Genomic DNA, 26,423 nt, shown 5'->3' on the forward strand with positions numbered 1-26,423 from the left:
CTGTGAATTGTAATTTATTGTGGCACCAGAACTCTCTTACAGAGAAGGCTAAATGTCTCACAAAGCTAGAATTCCCCAGGACTGAGCCAAAGCAGTTGAAGCTGTCCCAAACTGTATTTCAGCAGTGTGTTTTGGACCTTCGTCTCCAAAAACGAATTTCTGTTTGTCTAACTGTGATTTAAATACATCTTTCATAGTTATTGCATCTGAAAATAATCTGACTATCCCAAGTTATACTCTCACACCTAAAAGGGCTAACGAAGAACTTCATTTTCAAGATACAGGTTCAGAGCAGTCATGGACCTCACAAAGTAACCTTGAGACCATCACTACTTCTCAGCCTAGCCTACCTCACAGGATCAGTGGGAGAAAGGTCTGTGTACACCATCCTACATTCACTGGAGAAAAGACAAAAACTAAGATGAAAATCTTGCCTACTTCAGGCAGGGCATGAAGGAGCAGAGGTTAAAAAATTAACCCAAAAAACTGGGTTGACTTATACCTCAAGGACAGCCCAGGGGATGGAGGGAGATGGAGGGTCAGTGCTGGTTCCCCAAGCCTCAGCCCCACCTTAGCTGACTCTCAGAGGAGATGAGAAAAACAGGCACTTGCTTCTCAAGTTTTCCCCCCAGCTAGGCTGTCTCCTGAGGTGATAGCCAGGCTGCGGAGGAGGGGAAGGAAGGATGCTGAGAATTTTATCCTCGACTTATCCATGGGCCATATCAAAATCCCTTTTTTTGGTCCCAAAAGCTGCCCTTGACTTATACATGAGGTCGACTTATCCTCAAGTATATGTGGTAGTTAATGCTAGAAAATGGCTGAACTTTGTAAAGCCAGAGCGTAGAAACATTTCTTTTGGGGACCCACAACTGCCAGAATCTCCTAGCATGTGTTCCTGTGCACATAATATGACTGCAGACTGCAGGATCCTGGGAACTGAAGCGCATCAAGTAACTTCTCCAGGTGGAAAAGTTCTAATAATACTGTAAATTCTCAAGAGCTTAAACCCCATGCTTCATCTCTCCAAAGAGTCTCTTCTCACCCTTCTTCTTTTGAGCTGATTTCTGGTTGTCATCGTCTCCATTCTTTTCTTCCCCTGATTCATCTGACCGTGTTTTCATGTTTTCTTTGCCATCACTTCCTTCCCCCTTCTCTTGCTCCTTCATGTTTTTTTTAATAGGAAGCTTTCGTAGAGATTGGGATTTGTGTGGCAGCTGCTAGAAAGGACAGACAAAACACATGAGATAGAAGATCACAACGGCGGCTCAAAAAAGGTTGTAACAACTGTCTTAGCAAAGTAATTGAGTTCCCTGACACATTCACAATCGGCGTGATCTGTCCAGAAGACCCTGACAGTGATTTGTCAAGAAGACATGGAATTTGGAAGCCAGGAACAATAGTTATCTTCTGGAGGGCTTTCATTCATAGACAACAGAATCTTGACAGAATAAAGCTTGGAAAGTAAAACATTACTACCCCCAAGTAGGAGATAAATGAAAATTACTTTGGCCAAGTTAAGAGGACGAGTGTGCAACTGAGGCATAGGCACAGCAGAAACAAGGTCTTTCCAATGATTTCTGAATCATTTAGAGGCCTGACAAGCCAGTACTGGTGAATGAAGACAGGGCAAAATACCAAACAAAAGACAGGGCTGGCTGACAAGAGCCCACTGCAAAGCTGGAAATCTACTGCCAAAGGAGAGGGAAGCCCAAAAATAGAAGTGTACTTTAAGCACTTCTGCATCTGTGTTCGTCTCTGAGTAGTTACATCACCCAAATTAGAGCCCTGCAGCAGACAGCAATACAAGTGCAAGACACTGGCTTAAGAATCTGAGGTTGGTAGTAACCACTTCTATCTACTTCATGCACTTTCTACAGCAGTCCCAGCTTTGCCCAAATGCTTTTGTTGATTTATCTCTCTCTACAGCAGTTCATTGTGGCTAGATTTTAGAGAAGGTTTCAAACTGCTGTCCCAGAATAGAACCACTGAGCTAGACAGCATGGTGGACAGGGAAACCCTAAAAGGAAATCCTCTGCCTTGGGACCTGTAATGTGCTATTCCTGGCTTTCTCCTAAGCAGGGATTTAGCACCCCCAAAAAGTGCTGCTCAGATTGGACTCTTACTTATATGATGCAGGAACAGCAGACTGGGACACAACATATATTGTTGCTTCTTCACCCTCTAGATAGGATGTCCACATAGCATGGACACATATTTCTGTACTCATGTAGAATATGTGACCACTTTACAGCAAGAATGTCTGTTGTTCTGGTATCAAAGTAGTACTTCATATGAAGGTATCAACAAAAATGACAATCCCACTTAAAAACTAGTTACAATATGGAGATGTTTAGCTTCTGTTTTATGACTGAGTGTGGATTCATGTTTTACGCTTGTGTGTGGATGCAATTAAACCCTTTTCTTCCTTCACTTTAATTTCCAACTGAAAATGTAACACTTTTTATCACACACACACCCCCAATCAATCATTTAGAATAGACATGGGCAAATCAGTGGTTCTGGGGAGGCAACATTTTCGCCATAGAACCCTCTGGGGTTACACAAACAGCTAAAAGAAAGAAAGAAAATGTGTAGGAGCCTGTTTAAACAAAGAGAATTTCTAATAATGATCTCAATTTTGACTATAACAGGCTAGTTTTGTGCTCATACTTATCACAGGACACATGGGATTAATACAATCACCACAGCAAAATTAGTATCCTGTCTCTCTCCTGAGGCTTTCACTATTTTTAACAGATAGAGGCGGAGTGGGGGGGTGGGAGCAGAAAGTTTGTCCACCTTAAAAAAAGGTGGATCAGAAAGACTGTGAAGAAAATAGGAGGTATACAGAAAAAAAAGAGATGGCTGTAACTGCATACATTTTATAGGAAGAACAATCTTGCAATAATTTATCACAATATCAACAAGAGAACACTTGTCTTCTTTCCTTTTTTCACTTGACAGAACCAAAAACACTGATAAAAATAATGGATAATCTTGGATTAACAAGTGACATTTTATTCACTATACAGAAGATTATTATTTAACCTATTTTGCAACTAATTTGCTTTTTAAAAAAATCAGTTAGCAAGTAAAAATACCTTTGCAACCAACAGAGCAACTAGAATGAATTCAAAATTGTTACCAAATTTTGTACTTAATTGTTATTTGACATTTCTCTGTCAGTATTCTGTATCTCTGGAATGTTTGCAGTAGTGCTTAAGGATCCAGTGGTGGTGAACCTATGCCACGCGTGCCAGAGGTGGCACTCAGAGCCCTCTCTGTGGGCACAGTCAACCCAGCACAGAGTTTGACAGAGTTTGTTAGTAGAAAGCCAGAGGAACTTGATACTATGTGATAAATAAGTGGGTTTTGGGTTGCAGTTTGGGCACTTGGTCTGTAAAAGGTTCGTCATCACTGGATACACTTAGGATGCAATTCAATACATACTTACCTGGAAGTAAGTGAACTCAGTGGGGCTTACTCCTGAACACACATGGATAGGACTATGATACAAATAATCAAAGTTGATACCATTACCACCCATACCATGCTGAACATGGCCACTCACATGATATCTAAAGCAGGGAGGAGGACTAACATTTGATGGGGGATCATCATTAGAATACCAGGGATTTTAAGGTAGGAATAAGGAATAATCCTGTCAGAAACTGGTGCTTCAGTCACCACACTGTCAGCAGTCAAAGCCTGACAATGCTGGGCTAGGTAGGTCAATGACCTGAATCATAAGACATGTTTACATTTGTATATAGCAATCAATTTTACTGAACAAGGGACCTGCAAAAAACAGAACTGCCTTATTTTGGATGAAATGTTGTTCTTTTGGAACCATTTGCATCCACGTCCACACCAAAACACACACAGAGAGAAATTCCTTCTTCCTCATGTCAGAATATGTTTTACCTGTACACTCTTGTGAGCTATTTCTCCTGGTGTTGGCCAATTTGTGGCATCCCCAAAATCACCAACCTAACATGATAAACAGAGACATCCAATCAGAATTATCATTTAACAGCTGCTTTGTTTGTACAATATTTTTCCAGCATGACAATTAAATTGTAAAAAATATTTTACTACTTTAATGACTTTTCAAGAATCTGTGTGGCCTCTAGCACTGCACATAAGCACATATAAAATGCCTTCTTTTAGTTCTGCATGTAAAGCTTATCTATTGTCCAAACTTTTAATCCCTTTGAGCTGTCCATCTCTAACTGTAATTTTCATTGCCTTGTGAGACTACACTGATTTATTACTCTTTAAAATGCAACGCAAAAGAACCACAATTCAAGGTTTAAGTTATATATAGCTTAACACTGTTTTTCCAAACACAGTGCCACCTAGTGAACAACTGAACAGTTTACACCAAAAGCACTAAGTGTTTGAAACTGAAATGCAAAATTAGGTAAGTATGACATTTAACTGATATAAACAGTTAAGGGAGTTTTCAAAGGCAGGTCCTAATGGATTTGAACCCTATTTCTTGCCTTCTAAGGATATGTTCTGATTAAACTAATTTGGGACCCCAGGACAGCTCTGCACATTTCTAGAAATGCCAAAAGTAGATACCAAATGTCTCTCACGTAACCATGCACACATTCTGGATAAGACACACCAGTCAAAGAGATGTGTGGACACACTAGAGCTTCTGCACCCCTTCTTTGACAAGTTGCCTTGAAAATCCAAATCTTCCATTTAGAAGACTTCTAGTCATTTGTGCAGCTGCTTCTCTATACTTCCTACAATATGCAAAGCCCGTGTAAGATGTGATTTATTTATTCAAAATATTTGCCTAAGCAAAAAGTCTGGCTCACCTCTTTTATATGAATGGGCCTGTGAAACTAGCTATCTGCAGTTGTTGCCTTCCAAATAAGTAGAAGTAATAAAGCAATCACTGGCAGAGGCCATTTACGACAAAAGATTAAAAAATGAGGAAGAGGAAATGAGAGTCCACCTAAACATCAGGGATAACTTCTTGATGGTAAGAGCTGTTTGGCAATGGAATACTCTGCCTTGTAGTATGGTGGAGTCTCCTTCTTCGGAAGTTTCTAAACAGAGACTAGATAGCCATCTGCTGCAAGTGATTCGATTGTGTATTTCTGCATGGCAGCATGATGGACTGAATGGGTCTAGAAGTTTTTTCTAACTTTATGATTAAGTCATATCCCTAGGAGGCAGAGCTCTTTTCACAACACTGTATAAAATGCTATTCTCACTCTGGAAAGATTTTAGCTCTTACACATGCAATAATTATCTTTTTCCTCCTTTCCTTTCATTTGCTTGTTTAACGGGCTGTACAATGCTAACTTTCACCAGACCTCACCTCAGTTGTGCCCCACCTTTTTTTGGTGGTTTGCAGCAATTATGTTTTCAAATGATAAGAATTACTGTGTTTAGACCTAGGAATGCTAGTTGGCATGTAGGTGTTACATTCACTGGACTTTGCCATGAATCAGTGTTCATCTTGGCAGAACCTCTGATTTGCAAGCACATCTTGAGCTTTGCCCTCCATGAAGCCCTGTAACTGAAGATGAAATCAGTGGCATGTATATCCTGCTTTCAGCAGTTTCCTTTCTCCAGCCCTTGATATTCCAATTTGAATTCTTACTGTCTTCCAATACAAGTTGAGTCTCCCTTATCAGAAATGCTTGGAACCAGGAGGGTTTTGGATTTTTTTGGATTTTGGAATATTCGCATATACATAATACTGTATCCTGGAGATTGGACCCAAGTGTAAACATGGAATTCATTTATGTTCTGCATGCACCTTAAAAATATAGCTTGAAGGTAATTTTTATGTATTTTTAATAATTTCATGCATGAAACAAAATTTGTGTACACTGAACCATTAGAAAAGCAAACATGTCACTATTTCAGCCACCTATGTGGACAATTTTGGAGAATTTCAAATTTCAGAATTCTGGACAAGGAATACTCAACCAGTCAAACAGATGACTTTAAAGACCACTCTAAAACTTGTATTGAAGCCACCATAATGCAATCAGAAATCTTTATCCAAGATGTCATACCTCATATACAGGAAGGGAAAAGAACAGTGTAAGAGTAACAGGACAATGCTTATTTAAATAGAGATGTATTTGACACAATTTCAGTGAGTGCTTCTTATGCCTAGGGGTTTCATTCTGCGCCCCCCCCCCAATGGATGAAAAAAAATGGGACCTCAAGTCCCGTGGTTTTCAACAGCAGTGTGCACATGGCCACTCTGCACCAGCCATGTGGACGTGCAGCCATTAATGGCAACAGGGCTTGCTATCCATAAATGCTTAAATCCGCAGATGGCAAGCCCATGGTTGGGGAGAATCGGCTGTAATGAATTTACTGATGTACTAAATGGTGCTAACAGTTAAAAGAATACCTGGACTCAATCATAGGCAAGGGGCAAAAACTTTAGCAAGGAAGTGAAAACAAAAACAAAAAAACCTCAAATCTAAACTGGCAAGATTTATCTGCAAAACGCAAACATCCAGAATAGTGCTGAGGACCTGTTTATGTGGTTTATAGTTAGCAACAGGCCCACATATTTTGATATTCAGCAAGTGCCACATTAATGTGGGCTCCACCCTCTCACACAATTTCCAGCAACAACAATATTTTTTTAATTTTTATCCTGCCTCTCCTGCAGGATCAAGGCAGCTTACAACAATCTATATATCTTTCACCTATACACAAAGAAAACATGCTAGTACTTACCTTGCTTCCTTTCCGTTGCCTTGGGTTTGCTGCTTTCACCACTTTGGCTGGAGTTGAATGCTCTGGTGAAGGGGAAAACACCAAGTATTAGTATGCTGCGTTGATTGTTGAATAACGAGACCAGCACTGTGCAGAAAAAACAGCATTCCATCTCTATGGTATCACTCCATGCAATCACATTTAACATCATTGTTGCCTTCTAGGAATTGTCTAGGTTATCCACTGAGAGCATTCCCCCGCATTTCAAATGTACTGGAAAGGTAAGTAGATTGGAATATGATATTCAATTTCAATAGGAGGAGCCAAGGGTTAAGGTATGTTCCTCTAAGTAAGCCTGCACCCAGAAAGTTTCCTTTACTCTCAGATAGATTATTAACAGGATTTGTCCTTGAGAAATTCTCCCCCGCTTTAAGAATGGGCAATACCTACATTTTCAAGTTTGGTGTGAAGAGGAGGTTAAAATTAGATAAAACCCACTTTTCAGGACAGGCTGTGAAACTGCACCCATTAAGTGTAAAGGCTGCAAATCACTCACACTTGTGAATAAATACGAAATAATGCACAGACCATCATCTGCTCACATCTTTCTTGAGAAGAACCAGCCTTTTAGTGGATGGAGTTGGGGACAGTCCCAGTAGATGGACCACCCAAAGGCAGGAAGTGGGAAGAATGACACTTTTTCATTATAAAATCATCAATGAAAGCTAAAACATAGGGATTTCCATACAAACTCCGAATATTTTTTAAAAACCATAAATAATTATGCATTGTGTGGGGAACTGTGACGGGCCTGGGGCCAACTGCTCTGCCACTGGATCCTTCTGGGGGCTATATGGACACCAAGAGGGGGAACCTAATCTCCCCAGAGATAGCTCTAAGTCTACTTTTCTGATTTTGCAACAACAACAATAATAAATAATCACATTTTCTTTAAATATCAAACTGTACATGGATGAACTGCCACTCCTGAAAGATCATTGGAAAGACAATTCACCATCTCCCCACCTTTTTGACCAGAAAATGAGTAGAGCTGGAATTGTTAGGGGTGCAATTAGCCCACCCCCATTATAAATTAAGATCCCGCAATAAATGGTCTCAATTAAACCAGAAGACAATCATACAGGAAGTTACAGAGTATTCTCTTAACTTTGTTGCTAGCTTCAAAAGCATTCCCTTAGCAGTTATAGCAGTAACAGACGGTACATGGGCACACAGAACGACATGCTCTATGAGCACACTTTTTTGCTCTTGAATAAAAATGCTTCTTATGCACAGCACTGCTTCTGTATTAGTAAATAAAAGGAAAGCAAATTCAGACACAGCAGTATCACACAGCCAACTGAATAAACAAAAAACAGACCTTAAGAACTAACATTATAGCATGAGATTTTATGAATTGCTGCCCACTTCACTAGCTGCATCTTCATCCTGCATGTAGTGAAGTGAATTACAGTCCAAGAAGGCTCATGCTAGCTACCCAATAGAAGTCAAATGTGCAATCACTTCCACATTTGGCTAGTCTAAGAACCATAACAGTTCCTCTCTACCTCCGAGGCCTGGACCAAGGCAGATGGACTGGAGGGAGGCCTTGGCTTCATAATGGATGGTTAATCTTCTTCCAGGGAAAATACATACTCTCAAGTAGGATAATACATATACAGTACATAGCAATACAGGAAATGGTTTGATAAACAGGTACCAAAAGAACATCAAATAGTAAGCGACAATTATGCAATGCCTGGGAAGGCTTCTCTGAACAGGATGGTTTTCAACTCCATTTTGAAGCTGGTTAAAGAAGTTATGGCTCTTGCTTGCGGGGGAAGAAGGTTCCAGGAGTGAGGGGCAGCGAGTGAAAAGGGGCAAATCCGGGATGGGGCAGAGGAAATCCTGGGCTGAGACAGCAGACCTTGACTACCAGAACTCTGTATGGGCAACGAGGGCAGCATCGTCAGCAGAAAGCAGCTCATGAACTAGATAGTTTAGGGTCTTAGTGCAAGCCCTCAGGCGGCTTAAGTTAAACAGGCTACCATCAGTATGGTAGCGTATATAGATGCCGTCTTCTTCTTTTTTGAGATCTGCCATAGCCCTTTGGAGCATCATGCTGAAGAAGATTGTAAATAGAGTTGGAGCGAGAATACAGCCTTGTTTCACACCATTAGTTATTAGAAAGGGCTCCAAGAGAGCGTCGCCATATCTGACTTGACCTTGCTGGCCTTCATGTAGCACGGTAATCATTTTGAGGAATTTGGGGGGGCATCCTAGTCGTTCCAGGATCTGCCACAGACCTTTTCTACTCACAGTGTCGAAGGCTTTGGTGAGGTCGACAAATGTTACATAGAGTCCTTTGTTCTGCTCTCTACATTTCTCTTGCAGTTGTCTAAGGGCAAATACCATATCTGTAGTGTTCCTATTAGCTCTAAAGCCGCATTGGCTTTCAGGGAGAAGTTCTTCTGCAATAGCAGGGACTAATCTGTTCAGCAGTATCCTTGCAAGGATTTTTCCAGCAATTGAGAGCAGTGTTATACCTCGATAGTTTGAGCAATCCAATTTTGCTCCTTTTTTCTTATACAGGGTGATGATGACTGCATCTCGGAGATCTGATGGCAGTTCGCCTTTTCCCCAGCAACTCACAAGGAGCTCGTGGAGTTTAGCATGGAGTACACGACCTCTGTGTTTCCAAGCTTCAGGTGGTATTCCATCAATCCCGGCTGCCTTGCCATTTTCCATCTGTTGTATGGCCTTAGGGTCTCTTCCAAAGTGGGAGCTATGTCCAATTCCTTTTTCATCGGTTCTTGTGTCTTATGTTGAATAGCTGAGTCTTGGACTACTCGATTGGCACTAAAGAGGCTTTGGAAATGTTCAACCCATCGGCTCAGCTTTATCTGAGATTGGTGTTTGACCATCTGTACTGCATAGGGAGCTTTGTAGCTGATATGTAGGTCCAAACACTGCTTTGAGAGCTTCGTAAAATCCTCTGGAATCACCCAGATCTGCATAACGTTGTGTCTTTTCTGCTAAGTTGATCCACCACTTGTTCTGGATGTCTTGGAGTTTTTGTTGGAGTTGACTACATGCGAGGCGAAAGGCTGCTTTTTTTACATGGCAAGATGGCTGGGCGAGGTGTGCCTGGTGAGCAGTTCTCTTCTTTGCCAACAGCTCCTGGATCTCTTGGTTGTTTTCATCAAACCAGTCTTGATTTTTTTTGAGGGAGAATCCTAAGGATTCTTCCGCAGACTGCAGGATGCTGTTTTTGATATGTTGCCAAAGCACTGTAGGAGAAGAGTCTACAGCAGGGGTAGGCAACCTGCGGCCCGCGGGCCGGATGCGGCCCGGCGAGGCTTGGGACTGGCCCCAGCCTGGTCCTGCCGCCGATTGCCGCCGGGGCCTTTGGGGGGCAATTGTCTATAGAAGCCTCAGAAACATGCATTTATATTAACATTTTTTAAAAAATCAGCAATTTTTTTTGCGTGTCCTCCATTTTTTTTTAAAAAAAGTGTCTTCCATTTGAAAATGTTGTCCTACATTTGTCCTGGTTTATTTATTTATTTATTTATTTAAAAATTATTTAATTATTTATTTTTTGGCTTCGGCTCCCCAGTTGTCTGAGGGACAGCAACCCAGTCCCCGGCTCAAAAAGATTGCCTACCCCTGGTCTACAGGATGGTCTTCAAGTGTTGTTTGCAAATTTGCCTGGAAGTTGTCTGTCATGGCAGCTTGTTGAAGATTGTTGACTTGGGAGTCTCCTCTTTAGGATGCCACCCCTCTTAGGTTTAAACTTAAAATGAAGATTTAGTTTGCATCTTACGAGGTGATGATCTGTTTGACATTCTGCACTGGGCATCACTCGGGTATGACGGACATCGCGAATATTTCTCTGGCGCACTAGGATATAGTCAATGAGGTGCCAGTGTTTGGATCAGGGATGCATCCAGGTTGTCTTCAAGCTATCTTTCTGCTGAAAGACAGTGTTTGTAACAGTCAGCTGCTGTTCTGCACAAAACTCTAGCAGGAGGCATCCATTATCATTACAGTTTCCAACACCATGCTTGGCCAAAACACCTTTCCAGGCTTCGAAGTTCTTTCCTACCATGGCATTGAAGTTACCAAGGATAATGATTCTGTCTTCTGCAGGGACTTTTTGTATGAGGTGACGTAGGTCTGAGTAGAATTTGTCTTTCTCCACAGGGTCGGCTTGCGTAGTTGGGGCATATATACTGAAGAGAACAGCATGTGGGAGGGGTAAGGAGATAACTGCCTGCCTGAAAGAAGAAAAGCCCTCCCTTCAGCCACCATCTTGGGGAGAGAGAGGCAGGCAAGCTCCAACTGCCTGCCTGAAAGAAGAAAAGCCCTCCCTTCAGCCACCATCTTGGGGGGAGAGAGGCAGGCTAGCTCCAACTGCCTGCCTGAAAGAAGAAAAGCCCGTTCTTTACCACACAAGTTTCTATCAACAATATATCACCCACACCTTTGAAGTGCAGAACTGGCCCACTACCACTACAGAACCAGACATTTTGGTATCACCAACATGGAAAAGCTGTAGACAAGCTGAGTCTGAAGCTTTACACATATTCTACTGCAGAAAACAGTGGATCTTAACTTTAGCCAACTCTGGAACACTATCAGCTTGCAATAATAACAATAACAATAACAATATTTTTATTTATATTTTCCCGCCTCTCCCAAGTGGATTGAGGCAGTATCACTACCCAGTAAATTACACAACATACAATAATAATTTATGATAAAATCTTAACTACCGTATATACTCAACTATAAGTCGACCTCATGTATAAGTTGAGGGCAGGTTTTGGGGGCAAAATTATGGATTTTGATATGACCCTTGGATAAGTCGAGGGTGAAACTTGAGCACATGCAACAATGGATCTAAATGATGAAGCAAAGGAAAACAATGCCAAAGAACCTACAAAATTATGGCAAGAATAACTGTTTTGGCTCACACTAAAGGCTGGAAGGAAGAGAGAATAGAGGAAGGTCAATGCTCCCAGGGCAAATTGCTCTCTTGCCTTTCACCAGGAGATGGTTCCCATTTTAATAAGAATTAAAATATAGAGTTTTCATTCACCCGTGGATAAGTCGACCTAGGTTTTTGGGGTCAATTGTTTGACTAAAATTTCTAGACTTATACATGAGTATATACATTACTAATACCATTAAAAGAAGTTCTAACATAATCGACAGTGGGATGGGGGAATACAGATTCAAGGAAGGAAGGGGTAGTATTTCTTACATGAGGTCAGGTGGATAAGCTCGCCAGAAGAGATCCATCTTAATTGCCCTCCTGAAAGCATCCAAAGAGGTGACAAAACGGGTCTCTTCCAGGAGACTGTTCCATAATTTTGGAGCTGCTACAGTGAAGGTTCTTTGAGAGGTAGAACCCAATCTGGTTATTTGTAATTCTAGTTGGTTCTTCCCTGTTATTCTGAGGGGAAGTCTAGATTAAACATAAAACTCTACCACATTATAGATACTACAATTATGTACCCCATCTTCTTTCCTGGTCTCATACTCTTCCTTAAGAAGCATGTTTAAAGCTTGCTCATTTATATAAAGAAACCATTTCTAGCATCCAAATAACTATTCATATAACTAGCCAGAGTCACATACAGTCAAGCCCTCCAAATCCATGGATTCTGCATTCATGGATTCAACCATCCTCGGTTTGAAAATGTATTTTTAAAAAAAATCCAAAAAGCAAATTTTGATTTACCATTTTATATAAGGGACACCACTTTACTACATCACCGTATACAAATGGCACATGAGCCTCCATGGATTTTGGTATCCACAGGGGTATCCTGTAACCAAACCCCAGTGGATACCAAGGGCTCACTGTAGAAACTGAAGTGAAGGTGGCTAAGAAAACAGACATCAAAGTGCAGAATATTTTATACAAATGATCCCAACTAGGTTTAACTTCCATTCTTCCATTCTAGGGTGAAAATGCACTTTTTTTCCAAATCTGAGGAGAGGGAGCAGACTCCCATATTAGCCATCTTCTACTAAAGTAGTACTACTCAAAGTGGTGGTCTGAGATTGAACCATCAGCTGTTGCTCCATGGCAAGCTTCCAGGAAACACATGTAAAGAGAATAATATGGCACAAATACCATACCAGTCCCTGACACAGAGAGGGAAAAATGCCAATCTGTAACATCAGGTAGCTGGAGAAACAGTGTGCTATAAGACATTCAATGTCTCTGAAGTGTTCACTAACAAGAGAAAGACTTAATTAGCCTCAGAAGGGCTCCATTCCTCCCTGGGGAATTTTTTTAAAAATAAAATAAAACCAGTATGTTTTATTTCTACAGTATGCATTTCCTTTCCCTCTCTGGAACGTTTGCTTTCCATTCCACAAACTCTGCAAACCCCAAAGGGAATCTATGATACAGCCTGACAAACAATGGACTAAACCTAAACCTACAGCAACCAATAACAGGAGCAAAAAACTTCAATAGAAAAACAGGATGGCAATAAAACTTCTATTAATCTTTTACCCCTCAGGAAGTTTTCTGTAAATATCTGAATAAATAGGGAAGTGAAGGAATTTTTACCATATCAAATGCTTAGCAATTTTAATTAACCTCTTTCACCAACTGCTAAAGTGCCATTGGTACTCAGGTTTGTGCCAAGATTGCAGGAACACCTTGGAACATCTTGTCTCTACAGCGTAATATGAGTGGGTACAGTTCCTTTTTCCAAAGGTAAAACAGAAAACAAAAAGTATTCCAATGTTTGCTGAGAGCTCCCACCTCCAAACTGAGACCAAGCAAGAAATAAAAAACAAACCAAAAACAAACAAACAAACACAGCCCTCAAGCTGAACCTTTAGGGCCAGATGAACAGATGGCAGAGAGAAGTGCTGTCTTATGCATTTCAGCACAAAGCACTCTATTATATCTGGTAAGGAATGGGATTCCTACTACAGTGCGCCCTTGCTTTATGTGGGGGGATCTGTTCCGGACTCCCCTGCGTAAAGCAAATTGTGCATATACTCGAGCCCCATTTAAATGAATGGGGCTCGTGCATGTGGCGGCGCAGCAGCGCATGCCACAAGCGCATGCCTCATTAGTCCCTACGGGATGCACTGCCTCTTCCTCCCCGCGCGGGCACACTGTATATGTCTAGTATTTTCCTGCTAGAAGTAAGACTATCCAAAACCTTTTAAGCTCCTGTGCCATATTTTATTTTCTAAATTGGACACCATCAGGCAGTCTATACAGTGTAGTCTGGATGCCATGCTGTATGCAGTGGAGGCAGCAGAGACAGCCAGAGGATGGCTAGTTTCTTCTAAGTTTATTATTATATTATTAAATCAAACTATTGGCGGGCACTGAAAAAAAGGAACCTTGGAATTCTTTCTATTGGCAGGAATAATCACACAACTCCCATTAACCAGTTATCAGAAAGAAAACATTTTATCTTGATTGGGAAGCCTCAAGATCATACCATACTATGGTATTACTCCTAATTAAGAACTGTTTAATAAAATAAAATATTATAGCACTATGTCATAAAATTGTATGCCAGCTTTTAAGATGTTCAATTACCTACATCAAGCAAGATGCTACAAAAATGAAAAATCCACATAGCAGCAGTTTTGTCCAGTTATCAGAAGATGCAAACAGTGGGTCTGTGGTGGTAACTGCCATGAGTACAAGCAAGCTCTGGACCTGATGGGCCTATGTGGCTCAACGTCTAATATGATCTTCTCTGTTGGGCTGCAAGTATTTGAGTCTTCAAAGAGTGTCATGGTGAACTTCAATGAACTGTACATGCTGGGAGGGTCAAGCTGAAATCTGTCTGTGCTGAACTTGTGATCCAAGATCTGACCATACAGTAAGTGTAGTATGCAGTCACATCTCAGAACATGATGAAACAGGGTGACCAAGGACCAGTCAGTGGTGTATGCCTATGTTTAGAGTACATTAGACAGGGCTTTCTCAGTAGTAGCACCTTAGTTATACTACTCTTTCCCAAGAGAGGTCAGGCCAGCATCATCCCTACTCAACACTTCTGGATCAATATTTTCCTCATGTTCACAACTTCTCTACAATAATAAAATTGTGTAAAAGCAGGTTTCATTTGATTGCACTCCTAATGATGTACTACACTTTGCTTTTAAAGTACTCCTCTAAGCACAATATGTAGATGAAAAGACCACACTACCTGAAAGCCATCTAGCATGATGCCTCATAAGATATTGAAATATATTAATAAAACATCTCAAGTCACAAATGGGTAAACATCATGAAGAACTGTCCCCCTTTTTGTTAAATCAAAATCTCAAAGTAGACATGTACTGTATTCTTTGTCTTTGTTGTGAAAGTCATTTTGAGCACATAAAATTATGCTTAAATAATACATTAAAATAAAGTTTGCTCATCTACTTGCCGTCCTTTTACAAAGCTCTTATACCTCAATTCAGTGGCCACAATACGAAAGGCAGTGTCATGATACTCATAACACTGATTTCTGATTTCACCTATACCTAGGGAAACAATGCTTTATTTAATTATTGTAACTCAATTGGAGGATATTGCAAAGATTTACCTTGTGTTAAAAATAAATTTCTCAAAAAGAAAGAAAGATGCATATGCAGGCCTTCTAGCATGAACCAATAAAATACTATAATGAATACAACCAATCTTTTCATTCCTGCAGAACTCTGATACTATCAGCAGAGCTACAAAAGGACACAGGTCCAAACAAAAAAGAAAGAAAAGAAAGCAAAAAGAGTGCCGTTTATCTTGCTAGTTTTATGCTACAAACACTTATTTTTTTTCTGTGTGCACACGCATCTTTGCATGTGTGTGCAGGCATCCTAGAGAAAATACACTTGGCATTGTGAGCTGGCTGAGGAAAGGAGCAAGGCAATATGTGACTATCCTTAGAGGAAGAGAAGAGGTTCCACCACGCCTAGGTCCATAAGCAGATAAAACATCTTCTCTTCATCCCAACTGCCAGTGCTGTGACCATGGAGTGAGAGAAGAGGCAGTATCTACTGGACAATCATCTCCCACACTGCCATTCCCTTCTCATTGTGTGTTCTCTCTTATACAGTAAGTCTGCGGGCATGGGACTTGCAACTCTCTTTAAAAAACAACAACCCTGGATAAGTCAACATGCCAATGCAGCTGGAAAAAAGGGAGTGAGAAAGAGAAAAGAAGACATGCTTAGCTTAGCCCTAGCCTGATAAGAACATCTCATTTGCAAGTTAAATTACCAACAAAAAATTCTGAAATAAATCAACTGGATTGACTGCCTTTACTTAATTATCAATTAGCAACTCTTTCCAGTGTTGCAAATCAAAACTACACATTTGTCCCTGTGATTCAAATCTGCAGTCCAATCTGGCAACCTAAAGTCAAGATAAAAAGTCAGTGATAACAGAAGGGGGGGGGGGGAATAAACAGAGAAGTAGGCTGGTTATTCCACCCACTCCCAGGAGAGTGCATCCCAGCTGAAGGCCATGTTAACCCTGCCATGTGTGCCTGTCTATCGTCACTTCAGGCCAAGAACTAAATTACAACTCCTGGGGAAAGCTGCACACCCCCCCCTCTTTTTTTAGCTTTTACAATGTCCCCCCAAATTCCTCAAAATGATTATCCTGCTACATGAAGGCCAGCAAAGTCTACTAATGCAAGCAAGCGAAGTCAGGGGTTGGACCAGGGACTTGCTACATGCTCAGTGTATGCTCTGATGGCTGAACAAAAGCATTCAGAAGAGACACTTCTAACTTTCTGTTTCTAAGGTGTGGTACAGAGCACCAAAAAGAGGCGCCTCCCTGGCGCCTCTTTTTGCTCCACAGGAGCACCGCAGCAACCAAGTTGCACAGCACTGCTGCAGAGCAAAATAGGAGCGCCTGGAAGTGGCTCCTTTTTGCGGCACCACTGTGACACCACAAAGCACCAGAGACGGCACAATGACGTCGCAGCTGTGCTGCCTCGTTTGGAAGCAGCACAGCTGCAAGGTCATCATTATGCACCCCTTCTGGTGGGCGCACCGCAGCTGCGGCGCATCCATGACATGCAAGAGTTGTCGGGCTTGTGGGCGGTCTGCCCATCAGGCAACCCTTGCATGTGACAAGGGCCGCAAAGGCCCGTCTGTTCTGGGCCTAAGACAGCAGGCTCTTCCACAGAACTCAGCCTCCCTATATACATGAAATCTGGCCTTCAATGAAAAGCTCATTAACAGTTAATTATTACCTATTCAGATACATGATCTCAACATAATCTGGCAGCCTAGGAAAGAGGAGAACAGTCACAGGACTGAAGTCTTGGTCTGTAAAAGCAGTCAATCACATTTATCACTATAAAAAATGCTGCAACCTCTGCTCCCCCATCCTCTATATCAGTGATGGTGAACCTTTTACACACCAAGTGCCCAAACTGCAACCCAAATCCACTTATTTGTTGCAAAGTGCCACGTCCCTCTGACTTTCTAGTAATAAAATCTGGCAAAATCTGTGCTAGAGCGATAGCATGTGTGCTCACAGAGAGGGATCACACGTGCCATAGGTTCGCCATCACTGCTCTATATCAAGACCCTAAAGAAGGAAAGAAAACATTTTGCACTCCTCATTAAACATCTTGCATATCCCCCTGCCAAGGTAACTGTCTTGTCCCAATTGTGCACAGAATGGCAGACTATGTGTACGAATGACAATCCAGCAATTCAGGATGATCAATTCAACTTCTTGATCCATGAAAATTAGAGCAACATGTTCTGTACCACAGTACCCTGACATGGAGAAACGATTCGAAATGCTTGTAAATCTCTTCAGAGCTTCACATAGCCCGACTGCCTATTCTCCTTTCTATTTGGTGTTCATTTTTAAGTTCAAGGACAGTCCTTACAAAGCAGCTCACGTGTACTATGATACCAAGATCTTTTTACCAAGATTGACCTTCAGCCAGTTTAACCCAGCAGTAGTCTGACTGGTTTCAGCCTGAGGTCTTTACCAATTCTTTTATGAAAGAGTGCTTAAATGCAGCTCCTGAGGCCATGTGCATGCTAACATGTGCTCAACCACAGAGATTATAGATCCTCTTCCTGTCCGTTGTACTGAAAATCCCACTATTCCTCACTTCTGGCTACCGGTGATGGAGTTGCAGTCCAACGTTAGTCTGGAGGCCCACACTTTACCCACTTCTGCTTTAACTTCCCCTGTAAAATAACCAGTATCTGTATCAATATGTCAGCTTCATACAGAGCTTTCAAGGCACTGATACATGATGCACAAAACAAATTTTCCTGAAGTTTTCACTCTAGGGTTCCTGCAATGGGCAATTTCTGATCAGAACCTCTTTTTTTCTCTCAATTAAGATGACTCTTTGCCTTCAAAACTTCAAAGTTAGAAGAAGAAAAAAACATCAGTGGTGCCAAAGCATACAAAACTCAGTTTACTCAACTGTGTTGGAGGCCATGAGGAATACTGAGGGGATGGAGCAAAATCAAGGAGAAATAAAACTAGTACTTTGCTTTAAAAAAATCTATTAGTTGACTGATCCATCCAGCCCACCTGTATAAACAAGGCACTTTCCTCCAAGAGAGCAAAAATGTTTAACTGTGCAGTTGGTGTACTTATCAGTTAAACCCGTATTGGTAGTATACTCTTTGTGGAAAACAGTTATGACACTCCACCCACCCTAGATACACATTACTAGCTTCAGGCAAACCATATTCATTTTGCAAGTACATAAAGAAGAAACACATCCCTTCATATAAAAACAGTTCAGAATATAACTTTTTCTTGCTCTCAACTATACCTCAGCAGAAAAAAAAATGTGAGTAGCATATGACTACTCTGAATACATTATTTTGAGTTGTAACTGCTTCTCCATCACCATATGTAAAAAAATCCTTTTAGGAATCTTTTTTATTGGCATAAAGCCAGATGACACCAGCAGTTTACAGCAGCAGTGCAACTAAGTTAATGTTGACCCATTTCTTAAGATGAATTTAATGAACTGAATATTCTTCATGTCCATTTGCAAAGCAAAATTAAATATATTCACAGCAATAATACTGTGAATATTGTACATATTGTACATATATATCTTGAAAAGTTCAATTGAAATCATTTGAACCATGCCTCCCCATAAAAGCTATAAACAAATCAAACACCTGTACCCACAGTTGTTTTCATCATCATCATCATCATCATCATCATCATCATCATCATCATCATCCTGCTGTTTTCCCAGATCTGGGACTCAGAGCAGCTCATAACATTAAAATAATACAATTAAAATCACAGAAAAAAGATACATTAAAACAGAATTAAATTGTTACAATATTAAAATAAATTGCTTATTAAAAGAATAGAAACACAGTTAAAATGCTAAAATTGTTTAAAATGCCGGTCCTTTAAAAACATTCTATTTTAAAAGCCAGCCTGCATAAGAAAGTTTTAGCCTACTAGCAGAAGACCAACAAGGGGCCATTCTGATATCCCTAAGAAAGGAGTCCACAGTGCAGGGGCAGCCACAGAAAAGGCCCTCTCTCGTGTTGCCACCAACCATGCTTGTGATGGTGGTAGGACTGAGAGAAGGGCCTCCCCTGAGGATCTCAGAGCCCAGACCAGCTCATAGAGGGAGATACAATCTGCCAAATAGCCTGGACCTGAGCCATACAGGGCTTTATAGGTCATAATCAGCACTTTGAATTATGCCCAGAAACAAAGCGGCAGCCAGGGGAGGTAATTCAAAAAGGGCATTGTGTGTTCTCTGTAGCCTGCCCCTGTTAACAATCTGGTTGCAGTTCTTTGTAGCAGCTGCAGTTTCTGAACACTCTTCAAAAGAAGCCTCAAGTAGAGTGTGTTATAGTAGTCCAAATGGAATGTAACCACAGTGGCCAGATCAGGCATTTCAAGGAATTGGTGCAGTTGGCGTGCACGTTTTAAATATGCAAAAGCACTCCTGGTCATTGCAGACACCTGGGCCTCCAGGTTCAGAGCTGAGTCCAGGACTACCTGCAAACTGCGAACCTGTGTCTTCAGGGAGAGTGTAACGCCATCTAACACCGGCTGGATCCCTATTCCCTGTCTGAACATGTTTGGACAGACAAGGCAATGGAGATAGTCAATAAATCAGAACAAGTCTCATTTACGCAAGACTACATGGGACATCACACAGAGTCTGTGATGAAAATGACCAACAACGTTATTAACAAAGTTTTGATTTGGGTCTGGAGAACCTCATATAATTTTCTGCTAACATATACCAATTCACTGTACAGTTCCAGGCAATTTCAATTCTTACTTTAAGAAATAGTGAGATATGTCAGTTTTACTATATGGCACAGGTCTTTCAGTTCCTGCCCTAATGAAGAACGCATTTATGTCAGCTGTACCACAGGTTCACCCATGGCATGGGTTTCCAAACTGGGGTGTAAGATGGAATTTCAGGGTGAGTGACAAAAATACTTTTGTGAATCTAGATTCACTTTTTTTTTTTTTTTGGTCAGTAAAGGCAAAATCTTGGAATTGCCTGAATCCAGAGGAAGACCCACAGACTGCAGTCAGCAAAAAAGTTCTATTTTCTGACAAAACTGAATGAGAAGCAGGAGCAAAGAAATAACTGAATTTTATGTTCACAATTGGGATTTTTTTAATGCTTACTATTTTTTCTGAATTAATTAGATTCTAATTGCTCAATTTAGATTTGCATTTTATGGACTAAATTAAAAGCTTATTTTTTAAAAAATTCAATCTGTTCACCTGCAGTATTGTATGTTGTTCAGTACAATTTAAATTAAACTTCTTCATCTTCAAATATAGCTCTTTTGTAGGGGGCGTGAACATTAATCAAAATTTCCTGGGGGGTGTGAGACAGAGAAAAGGTTAGGAACCACTGATCTTCAGTTCATCTCTTAATCAAATCTTAAATATCAGATTTTACTGTTATTGTTATGTGTCTTCAAGTTTACCCTGACCTATGGTGACCCTATCATAGAATTTTCTTGGGAAAATTTATCCAGAGATTTACCATTGCTTTCCTCTAAAAATCACCTACAACAGCTTGCATTCCCTGGCTCTGCCAAGCAGGAACTAAGCCTGGTTAGCCTGTAATAATAGCAACAACTATTATTCAGTAGTTAACCTTGGGTAAAAGCAATCTCAACAGTGTTTACTAGGGTTACTAGTATTGGACTGTAAAGACAGGTTAAGAATTCTCTTGTCAACTTGTTGCCCAAGACAGATTTCTGTCCTGAGCCAATGGAAGTCTTAGACCTTCCACAAAGATTGTGCTAAAAGACCTTAACATACATGCAGGGACTATCATGTCACTTTATTATTGTCAAAAGACCAATCTCACTGTACAGTATAAACAAGCAGTTGACACCCACATATATACACAGACCTCTCTCCTCTACCATAAGGCAAAGCCTGGCTGTCCCCAGGTTTATCAGATATATTATGGTAACAAAGTAGACTGCAAAATGACATAAGATGTAGGTGATACAAAACTCACAATGAGTGTGTGTGTGTGTGTGTGTGTGTATTCTCAATCCCATTATTGAGTTGACAGCAATAAAGAAAAAGTATTTCTTGGATACCATTGAAGTATTTCTGTAAAAGAGTATTGAGTGATTCCGGGCCTGCTCCAGCCGAGACCCAAGAATCCTTCGAGTCCTGCTCTAACATGCTTCATATTAAGAGTACAGTTAAATCTACCTTCATATATATGCCACAATTGTGGCTGTTCAGTCAAGTGTATTGAGAGTGTTCTCTGATACTCTTGGGTGAATTTCAGTTGGGCCCTGTGGACACAGGCAAAATACCTGAAGCTGTGAAATTTACTTCCTGTTTGCACAACTCCTGCCTTTCATGGATAATTACTGGGAATGGTTGATCTTGCATTTGATTAATTAGAAAACTGGAACCTGTATGATTCTTTCAAAATCAGCAGGATCAGAAGAATTTAGGTGCAGTGGAACAGGATATAGTTTTCCTCAATCTGGTGTCCTCCAGATATGTTTTACTATAGCTCCCACCAATCTGTGCCAATGTAGCCAATGAGCAATTAAAGAAAGGGCTTTTTCAATTGTGGTATCCTGATTTTTAAAAATAAGATCAAAATCTTTTATTCTACTAAGATATTAAAATATGCCTAGGATTTTTAGGTTTTGCATTCATATACTGTTTTCATAGTGCATTATGGTTTTATTTCTGTAATCTACAGTGAAACTTATTTTGTCATCAAGCTGAAACCTGCTCCCAAATCAGCTAGTATTTGAAATAATATTTAAAAATAGATGTATGGAAGTTAGTCTTTTGTGCTGTATATCACTTTACCCATTAAAACCAACATGCAAATGTCTAATATTTTACTACTATCAGTAAGTTTAGCATGGAGGGCCTAACACCCTGAAAGCACCACATCCTGTTTGATCCTGGAAGCTATGCAGGGTCAGCCCTGGTCAGTACTCCATCATGAAATTCCAGGTGCTGCAGATTGTATTTCAGAGAAAGGGAATGGCAAACCTCTTACTATTCCTTGTCTAAGAAAACCCTATGAAATTCATGGGTTGCTGTAAACTGACAGGTGAGTTGAAGGCTGTGACTTGCACACAGGGAGTGTTTACAGCATTATATCATGAATACGATGCAACAGACCCTAATCCACAAATGTTTATACCATTAGTCTTTAAGAAAGTAAGAAAAGCTATTCTGCAAGACTATAAGGCCATCTAGTCCAGTAATCTGTTCACACTGCAGCCAATTAAGCATCTGTGGGAAGCCCAGGACATGAATGCAACTTAACATTTTCATTATTTATTTTGTTCAAAATATGCTATTTAGAGCCACATAGCCTCTAATTATGGAGGTGTCTTTCATATACCAGGAGGTATTATTACTTTCACCACAACAAACTAACCTGACTACTGCTCAAAAATTTTATTTATGTACAGTGGTACCTCGGGATACGAAATACCCAGGTTACGAAATTTTCAGGATACGAAAAAAAATAATTTAAAAAAAATTTTCCGGGTTAAGAAAGTTTTTTCGGGTTACGAAAAAACTTTTGGTGCTTTTCGGCGCGATTTCACACCAAATCGCGGCTTTTCCCCATTAGCGCCTATGGGGATTCGGCTTGCGAAAGCCTTTCGGGTTACGAAATTGACAGCGGAACGAATTAATTTCGTAACCCGAGGCACCACTGTAATGTTTTACCAATAATATACAACACTGTATTTAACTGTTTGAGTGACAGCAGGAAGACAGGCTAGAGAAATACCTTCAAAGAAGTCAGTCTGAGGTGGTCCAAGTCTGGGTGTCTCACCTGTCCATCATGAATCGTGATGACGTCTTGGAGGTATAGCAGTTTGAAACAGATGCCCTGAGACAGATCCAGGAGTGAAGCGACCATAGTACACCAAGGGACATACCAGGCAGAATATTGCCAGGATCGAGACACCACGCTAGGAATCTATGAACACTCCTTGTATGGTAAGACGAAGGGGAAGGGAGTCTGTTAAAAGGTCAAAATAGGACAGGAACTAAGCCTGTAAGGGACACATCAAGAATCTTGCTAATGGTGCTACTGACATTGTTGAAGCCATAAACTGATGCTACTACCCTGCAGATGGCATGAAAAGAGCCTAGTATCATTTTTCTGGAGACAATAGCTGTTCAAGAATGTAGATGGGAAGTCGAAGGCTTTCATGGCCGGCATCCATGGATTTTTGTGGGTTTTTCGGGCTGTGTGGCCATGTTCTAGAAAATTTTCTTCCTGACGTTTTGCCAGCATCTGTGGCTGGCATCTTCTAAGATTATAGTCAGTAAAATATATCTATTTACAAAAGTGAGGAAAAAGCACGTCTAAAAGCTGGGACACACCTTCATGAGCCATACCACTGCAAACACAAGGTTATAAAATTATTTTGCCTGTTACCAACAACAGACACACTTCATCTAAATGTGACAGCACTGTTTCGGATATGTCTACTACAACTGGAAGAGAAGGAAATGAAGAGGAAGTTAAAAACACCCCCTGTAAAGCCAACACAAAAACCTTTAAGGGAAATCTCTTTAGGAGACCCGAAGCATTCTTGCTTAAGAGTCCAGTTTCTTTGTTTTACTGGCAACAGTTGCTGCAACCTTATTGCATCAAGTTTAATTGTTTGCATTCCAGGTCTGCAAAAGGCTTTTCTGTTCTCACAATGAGTCGCATCTTGAATTTCCATATTATTCACCCCTCTTAACACAGCTAAAGCTCTCTTTACACAGAATGCTGCTGCTTCCATGTTGGGGTAAGGGGCTGCTTCATTTAAAATTACACACTGCTACTTTTTCAGCACAGATCCAGCCTAAAGTGGACCACAACAGAGATAAGACAGACAGTAGGGCTATGTAAGAGCCTACAATTTTGTTCAAAGCTTGATTTGTCAATTTACAAAACAATTCACAATGCCTAAGACACAATGTAACCCAGTTTGAACACTGAATCCAAATCAAGATTCAAAAATGCAAATATTTGTGTATCCTACTGATTTAGAAACCAAAATTTGCAGATGGTCTCCTTAAGTATGACAGCCCCTGATAAAAAAACATGCATCTTTAACACTATTACCCAGAAAAATCTCCTTATATTTTTCCTATATGGTATTGCTGAAGACACACTGTCTAGCACCATTCTCTTCTTGAGATCGGACCCACTTCAGATCTACATTTGGTGAAAATTCGTCAAAATCAGCCTGATTCATTTTAGAATTGGTAAAATCAGCATTGGTGTTCATATTTCCACACTGCTCCCAGGAACACTGTGACATGGTTTTGCAATCTGCATTACTAAAAAGGGATTTAGATCCCTTTGCTGAAGTGGATGGTATGATTAGAGATCTAAGTGATCTGACATGGTTTAATTCATCAGTGTTAGGCTGTAGATATGAGAAGGATGATTTAAGTCATTTTTAATAATTCCACCAAAGAGTTTCTTTCTTCCACAAGAAATCTTTCATTTAAGCACTAGTTCACTAGCTAAAAATGATCAGTAATTGCAGACAGCTGAGTGGATGGGTTGGGAAGGAAGGGAAAGGACTCACTCTCTCCTCTGCTCTATGCCCAGAAGCCAAATGGGTCACTAGAGAATAAAAGCCCCATCCTCCACGACTAGCATAAACATCCAGTTCTTCATCACTCCTCCTTAGCCCCTCAGTAGATTAGTTTAAAAAAAAAAAAACAAGTATTTTTTTGCAAGGTTATATATAAAAGCTGGCTAATAAAGATGCAAGTTTAAATTACTAGGATGCTCTACTTTAGTGCCATTCAAACAGCAGAGCTGTTTCACAATTCATGCTGTTTTCTTTCTAACATTTTCCTTAATAGATACTTCAGTAAAGATTTTCCTTGTGAGACTACTTATACTTTTTTGTTATGCTTTAAGTTTGTAAGTACAAACAGAAGATGGATGGATAGGTAGATAGATGATAGAAGCAGCAAAATATGATGATTAAAAAGATGGAAAACCAGACAAGCAGCCCTTTCAAAGCAAAGAATATGAATATAATATAAATTTTAAAAAGATTGCCAGTCAACACCATTTTTGTGAGTCGTAAGCCATTAACCATAAAACTTTGAATAGTTTTAAAAGTAAAAGAAAAGTTGGATAACAGATCACTGTAATGACAGCTGGCCCTTCATATCCACAGCATGGAAATATTCTAAAAATATATAAATTTTAAAAAGCAAAACTTGATTTTGCCATTTTATATATAAGGGACATCATTTCACAATGCCATTGTATACAATGGGAGTCGAGCATTCACAAATGTTGGTATCCACAGGGTGGTGGTCCTGGACCCAAACCCCAGCAGATACCAAGGGCCCCCCACTGTATATGCCAGCTGAAGTACTTACAGCTGAAATATCCAATCTTCTGGGGCCAATGAGTGCAACTGGAATTCTATCATGGACACCATCACAAAATGGCTGTCACCAAGGGCAGGGGTCCATTCAAAGAATGGCTGCAAAGGAACAGACAGCCAACCACAAAAATACTTTTTTAATAGAAAAGTTATATTTTTTAGTGTCAGACATTTAATTTGCCAATAATGTGAATATAAGGCAAAGATACGATATGAACCTCAAAACACCAACTTCAGTTGTCTTGCTTATTTAAAAGCACACACAAATTTCACCCTCTCATCCCACCCTCCAAGTATATTATTCACTGTCATTCATTTCTGATTTATTCACAATCTTCACACACATATATCCAGAGAAAGCTGAAGTTCCTTTTTGCTCACAGAGGGCTTCCCCACTCCCGTCTCCAGTTTCCCAAACAAAGGGCCTCCCCATCCCACCCCCCTCACATAAATCTCTGTAACTCCTTTTACTGCTCTCTGTAGCTCATCTCCCCCAACTTTTGTCATCCCCCACAGCATCTCTCCCTGCATTACTACCATTCCCATGCCCAGCACTAGCTTTTAAAAGAAGATAAAAAGAACAAGATGGCTCCAATTTTTTTTCTTCTTATAGTGTAAGACAATATAAAGCATTAATACTCAAGTCACAATCAAAAGTTATATGACACTCACCCAAGTTGAAATTAAAGTATAGGCCTGTAGGGTTTATTTTAAAAAGGAATTTCAGCTGTGTGTGAAAAGCGACCATTGCTATTACTGCTTGACAACTTGTTATGCTGATTGAATCAACACCTACTTACACTG

General features: G+C 40.4%; 1 protein-coding gene and 1 long non-coding RNA gene across 5 annotated transcripts in view; one reads left to right on the forward strand and one right to left on the reverse strand.

Moving 5' to 3' along the window:
* LOC149321750 (la-related protein 1-like) overlaps positions 1-26,423 on the reverse strand; it is a 93,254-nt gene that overhangs the window by 42,586 nt on the left and 24,245 nt on the right. For 3 of the 4 annotated variants that reach the window (XM_089527972.1, XM_089527952.1, XM_089527980.1), the window contains exons 2-4: positions 6,730-6,791; positions 3,925-3,990; positions 1,043-1,217 (exon numbers count right to left, since the gene is read on the reverse strand). In XM_089527972.1, the coding sequence (XP_089384098.1) occupies positions 1,043-1,217; positions 3,925-3,990; positions 6,730-6,791 (303 nt within the window). The remainder of the gene's footprint in view (positions 1-1,042; positions 1,218-3,924; positions 3,991-6,729; positions 6,792-26,423) is intronic. The other variant, XM_089527962.1, reaches the window with a different exon arrangement.
* Positions 1,796-11,231, forward strand: LOC149321751 (uncharacterized). Its single transcript, XR_016281506.1, has 4 exons — positions 1,796-1,834; positions 4,353-4,423; positions 6,933-6,989; positions 10,915-11,231. It is a non-coding gene; the product is annotated as an uncharacterized LOC149321751 (long non-coding RNA).

The sequence above is a fragment of the Sceloporus occidentalis genome, unplaced genomic scaffold, assembly GCF_023333645.1.
Source record: "Sceloporus occidentalis isolate IW3139 unplaced genomic scaffold, rSceOcc1.0.p SCAF_1, whole genome shotgun sequence".
Classification (NCBI taxonomy): Eukaryota; Metazoa; Chordata; class Lepidosauria; order Squamata; family Phrynosomatidae; genus Sceloporus; species Sceloporus occidentalis.